General features: G+C 39.3%; 2 protein-coding genes across 2 annotated transcripts; one reads left to right on the top strand and one right to left on the bottom strand.

Moving 5' to 3' along the window:
- Positions 1 to 421: 421 nt before the first annotated feature.
- On the top strand, positions 422 to 2,912 carry SARC_03395 (hypothetical protein; the record flags this gene model as incomplete). Its single annotated transcript, XM_014302805.1, has 4 exons — positions 422 to 437; positions 1,309 to 1,620; positions 1,956 to 2,069; positions 2,582 to 2,912. 4 exons carry the CDS (start codon positions 422 to 424, stop codon positions 2,680 to 2,682), a joined length of 543 nt encoding a protein of 180 aa, XP_014158280.1. The 3' UTR covers positions 2,683 to 2,912.
- A 616-nt stretch (positions 2,913 to 3,528) lies between these two features.
- Positions 3,529 to 9,069, bottom strand: SARC_03394 (Ras-like protein Rab-7a; the record flags this gene model as incomplete). The annotated part of the gene is made up of 7 exons (XM_014302804.1): positions 3,529 to 3,708; positions 4,204 to 4,332; positions 5,084 to 5,150; positions 5,682 to 5,833; positions 6,419 to 6,484; positions 7,557 to 7,640; positions 8,988 to 9,069. Coding segments are annotated over 7 exons (670 nt in total), but the record flags the coding sequence as incomplete, so codon positions are not given.

The raw sequence follows: 9,069 nt of genomic DNA, 5'->3' as shown, positions 1-9,069 counted from the left end.
TCATGTGTTTAAATATACGTATCACGCGCACTCGCTCACTCACTTACACGCATACACAGACACATGTATGTACCTATCTACACACACAAACACTATATATATCGCACACACACAAGCACACACTATATATATATACATATATATATATATATTATATATATATATATATATATACATACCACGCACAAATACCTACACACAAGAAAACTATATATTTATATATATATATGTATTTTTAATATATATATATATATATATATACACTTGTGCAAAGACATTCTCAAGTGCGTATGTAGACGTGATTAAGTTATCGACGAGGTTTCTGCATGTACGATGCTCTTTTCATATTTTGTAGTTGTGCTCCTCTCTAAGATAACTGCTCATCAGTTTATCGTCTTTTTGGATTCTTGCACGGGAAAGTATGTGTAAGGGTGGTCGTCTGTGTTTTAATTTACTTTGAACACAATTATGCTCTTTTCAGATGACTGTGTAGACTATTTATGCTTGTGTACATCTATCTGCCTATATTACTAAACCTCCAGTCAGGGTGTTTCGGAAAATTCTGTATGTTTATATATAACTTAAGTATGTCTCCGTATATGTTCTATGTCCATTGATTTGAGACTATAGGGAAGTAGTCGTGTGTTTAGAGTATCCACGATTTGCACACATATGCCACATACACATGTCACACCCACACAGGCATAAATATTATACATATAAAACATGTGCACGCATACACACAGCATTTGCGTATAAATGTATTTTCTAGGTGCATGCCTGTATAAGGTCAACTGTACAAGTAAACACACTTAGTATTCATTATTGTGCGCCAGTGTGCGTAGTGTTATCGCACAAACCCACATACGTATATACATCTACACACAAAATTGGTCCCAATTTCCTCGTCATCTTGCATATTCTGTGGGATAGCGAGTCTGGCGGGAGTGAGTATCTGTCGCCTATAGGTCTTTGCACACCGAGCCCACATACCTTTTTGTCTGTGCTTGTGTATTGTTATTCTCAAACTCAACGGACATACTACCAGGCCATGTATTTAAGTATTCCTATACATGTAGTGTATTTTGTATTTTACTGGACATGCTAACGGGCGCATTGTGAAGCTCTCGCTGTGTAGGTACGTCACATTATAGACCTATAGAGGCATGCAGTTACCTCGTCGTCATTCATGTGTTCACGCGTGAACCTGTCACACGAAACACATACCGAGTCTTGAGGCGTTTATTGGTTTGTATTGCTTATCACTCACACTATCCTATTATGCGAACAACCCCTTCCTTTCCACAGTAAACAGTGGGTCTGGTCTCTCGCCTTACTCGCAACAGTTCGCCGGCCTAGACTTCAGCATCAACGAGACAGACTCAGGCACAGACTTCCTGTTCGAGGAGGATGCGCAGAAGAAGAAGCGCTCATGGGGTGAGACTATCTTCTACGCCACTGGCACGTCATACCTGAGTGGGCAGGTGATTGGAAGTGCCTGGGGTGTGATGGAAGGTCTTCGCAATCCGGATGCGGTGACGCAGCGCCTGAAGATTAACAGTGTGCTCAATAGCGTCACCCGACGTGGGCCGTTTATGGGCAACTTTGCGGCTGTTCTGGGTAAGCGTGGTTGATCTGTACTAGTACAAGTATTGACGTTTGGGGGATATAGGGGGGAAAGTATCCGAGAAAGCGCAGTCGTTTGAAATTGCTTTGGAATGAAAGAGTGCCCACTTCACACAGATTCGATGAATGGAAGAGTGTCATCCATTTCACTAGTAGAGTCATTAGTTTGTGTATGTGGCTCCAACTACATACTTTCACTGAACAGTTGATTCTGGGTTGATTGATATATGCCCTCTCGTTGCTCTTTTGGTTCTCTTGTTGCACCTGCGATTCACACCATATCATGCCTAGCTAACAATATGCTTGTAATTTCATATATCCCACTACAGCTCTCATGTACACCATCATCGACGGATCTGTCATCAAGGTGCGTGGAGGTACTGACGATGTCATCAACACTGTGGGTTCTGGTGCTGCTGCTGGTGCCCTTTTCCGAGCTACCGGTATGTACCAGTAACAACCGTGGAGAGCGGGTAGTATGTATGTACGCGCATCTGTAGATATATAAGTCAACTATCTCTGAATATAGGCATGGTTGGTGTGGTGCATGGTCGAGGCCGAGTTTGTTGCTTCTACCTGCATGTCAGATTGGTGTTGAGATACTACACACCATGTTCATTTCTGATTTGCGCATTCCCTTTCCTATTTTGCGCACTTCTGTGCGTGCGCGTTTGTGCAAGGGGGTGTGTGGGTGCATATCTATGTTGGTGTTTCATCGACACTCGCGCATAGTCCTCCTCAAACACTGAATGCGGAGGCTATGCCACGCGCAAGGTGCTTTGCCTGTTACCTGTCACGCTCAGTGCACATCTCTATACAATACTATACTTCATACCGCAAATTATCTATTATATTCAATTACCGAGTATATTTCCATCGAGCTGTGTGTTCGCCCGTGTTGGATAGGTTGGTGAAACTGATATGTTCTACATTCCTCCTTCTTTTCCCGTTTCAGCTGGGGGTCGTGCGATCGGTTTGGGAGCGCTGGTGGGTGCAGGTGTGGCCGGTGCCGCCGTAGCTCTGCGTCAAGTTCTAACGGAGCGAAGAAACATATAAATGTACCTGAATATGCACAAATCATGTACATATGTATGACGATACATGCAAATCCTTAGTTAACTTTGTATATAAATAGGCCAGATGTCTCTCATCACATACGATTGTAAGAGGGGCTGTGGTCGTCCACCCATACACCAAAATAGCCTATTTAATACGCACTTAGATTACGACCATAAAATTCAATATGTCTGGAATATTGAAAACCAGAACCAGAACCAAAACCAGAACCGCTGTCACTCGCCTATGTCTGTTACTCCTCTGTAAATCGGGATACAGATGACCAATCGATGTTTTGCACAACTGTACGCCTCTAGTAGTATGAGCTGTTGTCAAATAGAAAATGGCCTTGTGTTGTGCACACAGTTGTATCTGAATGGTTCTCATTAGTAATGTCGGTGTTTGTCGAGTTCGTACAAGATTGTTTAAAAGAAATGGGCGGGACGTGGCTAGAAATTGCCAATTTACAGGCCACCCACGCAATCATAAGCAAGTGAAAGCGAATAAGAAGCTTTGCCAAGCACGCCTTATATATATATATATATATATATGTATATATATATATATATATATTTACGCAGTCAAAGGAGAGACTTGCGAGAGCCTATATGTATATTTTAAGTCGAACCAGAGATCCTGATTCTGTGGTTGAGAATAGTATTTTATGTGTCAAAACCAATCACAAAACTTCAGGTCAAGATATGGAATGGTATTGACTTTATTCTGAACGCGATGTTAAACGGAGGGTGCAAACTGTAAAGGACATCGCAAGTGGAAGTAACAACCCCACAATCCATCCTCAACAGATCAATGCAAAAACGAATTTTGTCGCCCGCCATATTAAATTTTGTGTCAAATCCTTTTATTGGTCTCAGAGACTAGTCTATCTCGTTAAAACTCGAAGAAAGACACTGGCAGATATTTATATAAATATATTTAGCATCCACATCCATCTTTCTTCTCTTCACGTGTATCCAGCCTTACACTCGGGTACTCATTTGTTGGGGGAAGGGGCATATCCAATTCCTGCAGTCGATGAAGGGGTTGTACGTGCGAATCACGAGTGTTTAATGAGTTCCCATTCAGATGTGGTTCTCGAGTAACCAAGTTTCTGTTATCCGAAGACTGCGCACATGATCGCGATGTTCCTTAGCCTACTCGGAAGGCAAGCGTAATTGACTCAATTGTGTCGATGTGGATGTGCACAGGTTGTACCAGGGACATCGAGCCATGGTTAGCTGAAACAAAGGGCACCTAATACGCATACCACATCGTATTGGCCATCGATATGCGCCGTTTCAAACAGCGATACCAAATACTGAGTTGAGTGATCGGGCAAGAAGTGCAAGTGTACTCAAGTGTAGCGCTTGAAGGAACCTCTTTACCAGTCTCTTACACCCAGTCCTGGCAGGCCCGATTCTTCTATGGTAGGGGCGTATTCAACCACAGAAATATGTAGTGAAATATATAGTATGTATGCTATCTGCCCGGTATGTGAAGATATGAGAAGGACACACCCACCTGTTCTAACGCAGACTTCGCAATAGCTTCGAAGGCCTTTTGTACGTTCACATCGTCTTTCGCACTGGTAATAAAGTGTGGCAGATTACCGTTTTCCTGTGACCAGTCCATGTAGTCTTCTTCCGTGACCTGATGATGACCAAATCAAAAGGCATTATCAGATAGACTCCAGATGAATTACAAGTAAGCAATATATATACATCTGTATATATATATATATATATATATAAATATATATTTATATATAAATATATATATAAACATATATTTCTATACATATATATATATACTTATATTTCTATACATATATATTTTTATAAATATATATATATACACACACACACACACACGATATATATATATATTTATATATATAGATATATAGATATATATACATATACATAATATATACATACACATACATACATACATACATACATATAAATATATACATATACGTATACATATACATATACATAAATATAAATTTATATATATATATATATATACGTATACATTATTATTATATTATTATATTATATATATATATATATATATTGGTTGGTGTATGGTGTGTGTGTGTGTGTGGGGGGGGTGACGGGTCGAATAAATGTGCCTCCACAGAGACTACATGGTTCACGCATTCTAATATCCGATACACGTGCACCAACAAATGTGGATCGACTGTGTTCGCAAATTTATACAATTGAAGCGCACGAACATATAACGAGCAATGGGGAGGGCTGGAATACAGCAGAACGTAGGAAGCGACAGAACAATTACCATACGTCCAAGGTCTCAATTTAACATGTACCATTCGTTCGCTGATATCCGTTCAATGCGGATATACCACGCGTTTTGCAGCTAATTGATGCCATACCTGGTGATCTGGCAAGTCTGACTTATTGCCGAGGATATATATGGGGAAGGTTCCGTCATCCTGGATGCTAGAAAAAAAAAAACCAGGTAATTAACATGAGGCGTGTGAGAATCACGCATCTATTTGTGAAAATGCAATCAGATGATGTCGTTGGCAGCATGTAGCATATTCCTGGAACTGACCAAAGAATAAAAATTATTGGTATTTAAACTTGCACACATATTATATATAAATATAGATATATATATATATATATATATATATTATAGATATAGAAATAGATATATATATAAGCATATATATACATACATATACAACATACATACAAATATATGCCATGAACCAGAAGATTGTGACGTAATACAGAGGTCACATTCGTATGCTATATGAAACTGTTACTTGTGAATTCATATGCTCTAAAATTGCGGTACTTAAATAGAAAACCAATATCGTCCGCGTAGCGTTGACATACGGAAGTGACGAGCCCGCTAAACAACTAGTGCCCCACCAAAAGGCCCCCTCCGTGCATATAAACACCCAGCCAATCAGAATTGACTCGAACTATACAAACAGAATCTGCATATACTTTTAAACATACCCAGCTTGTGCTAAGAACTCTTCCTTCCACATCGAGAGACTATCGAAAGTCGCGGCCACCGTGACATCGTACACCAATATACAACAGTCGGCTCCTCTGTAGAAAGCCACGCCCAAACTCTGAAACCTTTCTTGCCCTGCTGTGTCCCAAATCTATTTATAGCACAGTGTATAAAGCGCCGACAAAGCTGGTGTTAGGAGCAAGAAGCGGGGCATTTGGGACCACAAATCCAGCGTTGGTATTAAATCTAAACAGGCACTCAGTGGCCGAATCTTGGGCCATGCCAATTCTCCCAGTGCAAAAAGAGGTGTATAAAAGAGAGTGCCAGAAGAGGTGTATAAAAGAAAGTGCTAGATGAGGTGTATAAAAGAAAGTGCTAGAAGAGGTGTATAAAAGAGAGTGCTAAAAGAGGTGTATGATAGGGCTAGATGTCCACAGCAATGCTTGACATGACAGGCACCGCGCCATCTGCGGCTGATTGATAGTTACCTGGCATACAAGTATGCGTTGAAATTCTTTCTCAACAAGCAATATTACATAATATACCGAACTATCCCCCGGCGCATCTATTAACTAGGTGAATACTTAATCAAAACTTGTCAATTATAGTAAAACAAATACGCCCGTACAATTCTCGAAAGTTCTGCTATACGCTTTGGGCAGTGAGCCAATCGCTCTTTCATACAGCGACGAATAAAAACAAGGCACAGATGAAGCAGGTTTAATTCGCAACATACCTGAAGTGTTATCGCTTGTCCGTCGATGTTTACTTCTTTCGTTAGAAAATCGGCACCAATCGTGGCCTAATACCGAGTGGACAATCAAAGAAATTTCCAATAAGCGCCTGAATCACAGACTAAGAAAAAAGATGCACCTGATGACAATGGTGTATGAGGAGGATACCTCATTATTTCTGAAGTATTGAAACCTCTAAATGAGAATGAAAACCAATAGGACCCATCGCTTGATATATATCTTATTGATTAAAAAGCGCATAGATGTGCTTCCGGCCGATATTATACACCCTTGTATGTCAGGAACACATAGGCACACACACACACACACACACAGAGAGGCAGAGGCAGAGGCAGAGACAGAGACAGATATATACATAGAAACACACACACACACACACACACATATATATATATAAATCATCAGATGGACTTACTATGAAGCGATCACAGAAGTTAATCAGACTAAGTAAAATTTATAATACTCCCAGATGAGTGCCGAAGATACATCCCGCAAGGCAGACAGAGCTGTAAGATATTATCTCAGACGACAACACAACCATGCATGCGTGTTACACACACACACACTCATGAGCCTATCCAGATGGCGGGACCTCTCTGGATTCGCGTCTTACACATGTACTCCGGTAGCGATTCACTGATACACGGCACTCGTATAGAACTGTACACTACCACTGACACTGTGCCGAGCCGCACAATCGTCACTATATAGAGCCAGTACGCTTCTTCTACCACGGTTCCAATCAAACATACGAACGTATTGGACAGATACGTCGACTTGCATACCCATCTGCAACAGGACAGACAGATGCCGTTTTCAGCGGCGCACCTATGTACTATCCACACAAACGCAGCATAGGAGGCCGCACAATGAGAACATACGACATTATGTGTACAATCAGCAAACGTGCTACGAACGATGTACACGCATGCCAATCGCATACAACCACAGAGAAAGATACACACGTGCGTGCGGATTGGTACACTTCAGAAAAGATATAGGCCCGCTCAACAGGCTCTGACCGAGGGTGAAAGATAGAGAATACACGCTCAGGTGTACGTATAAATACTATGTATATCATCTATAGGAATAGGTTGTGCCTGCATGTAAATTATGTACCTTATATACGGGATTAAACTTCTTATTTATATATCTGTTCATAATGGCGGTCTTTCCCACCCCGCTATTGCCGAGGATGATCACCTATAAATATAAATGAATGAGATCATATGATAAACAGTGGTGCCCCGCGTACATGGTCGCGTTCGAAAATAACTGCATAATCTAGACCTACTATTTGAATTCGTTCAAAAGTAAATCAAAAGCAAAAACCTGTTCTCAATCGCTTCACATTTTAGGAGTTCACACTCGAAAGGTATTCATATCCCATACTAAAACATACACATAAACGGGCATATATAGTAACATACACATAAACGGGCATATATAGTAACATATTTAGTACAATGAATAGAAATATAGTAATATAGTAATGTAGTAATACATACATACATACATATATATATATATAAATAATACTACATACATACAGAACACACACACACTCTCTCTCTCACCCACCTACACACACACACACACACTCACCCACCTACACACACACACACACACACACATATATATATATATATAGATATATATATGTATATATACATTTACATTTATCATACATACATACATACATATATATATATATACAACTTATATATCTTCACACACACACACATATAGATAGATATAGATATAGATATATATATATATATATATATATATAAATATATAGACAAACACACACAAACACACACATAATATGTATATACATATATATATATGTATAAATAAGTATATATATACATATACGTACACACACACACACACACACATATATATATATATATATGTATGTATCGAAAGAATGTATGTATGTATTTATGTATGTTTGTATGTATGTACGTATATATATATATGTATATATATATATATATGTATATATATATATATATATACACCCACACACACACACACATATATATATATATACATACGTATGTATACATACATACATACATACATACATATATATATATAGGCATAAAATTGGTTTGCTATCTTCTCGACAAGTTCTAAAGCTGAGTATTCCACATCAAATAGCTATGAAGGTAAGGCCCACCCAATGTTATACGCTCATTGTGACAACTGGGCACGCTTTTTCACTGCCTGACTCTCTATCACACAACTTTGTATGAGAACCATAGTAGAATTAACCCGAAAACATCAGCTGTTCCGTGCGATCCATTTGGTTTTACTCGTTGAAGTTCATAGTGCATAGATTATAAACCAATACACAAAACCCTATATATGCAAATGTCTTATGTGGTAACAAACATTTTAAAGAATAAGAGCCTGCGTACACCCTATATATGTAACACTAATCTGCGTTTCCAGATACAACTACATAGTTGCCCGGGAAATATGCATACATTTCCCTGAGCTTCACACAAAGAAGTCATGTACAGAGATTCACATGCATACCTTGAGTAGAACTTTCCTTTGCGACATACTTGCAGGGGATATATGTGTATGTATATAGGATATGCTTCTTGTGTGGGTGTAT

This window comes from Sphaeroforma arctica (genome assembly GCF_001186125.1).
Source record: "Sphaeroforma arctica JP610 unplaced genomic scaffold supercont1.172, whole genome shotgun sequence".
In the NCBI taxonomy this organism is placed as follows: Eukaryota; class Ichthyosporea; order Ichthyophonida; genus Sphaeroforma; species Sphaeroforma arctica.
This window is presented reverse-complemented; position numbering and strand designations above follow the sequence as displayed.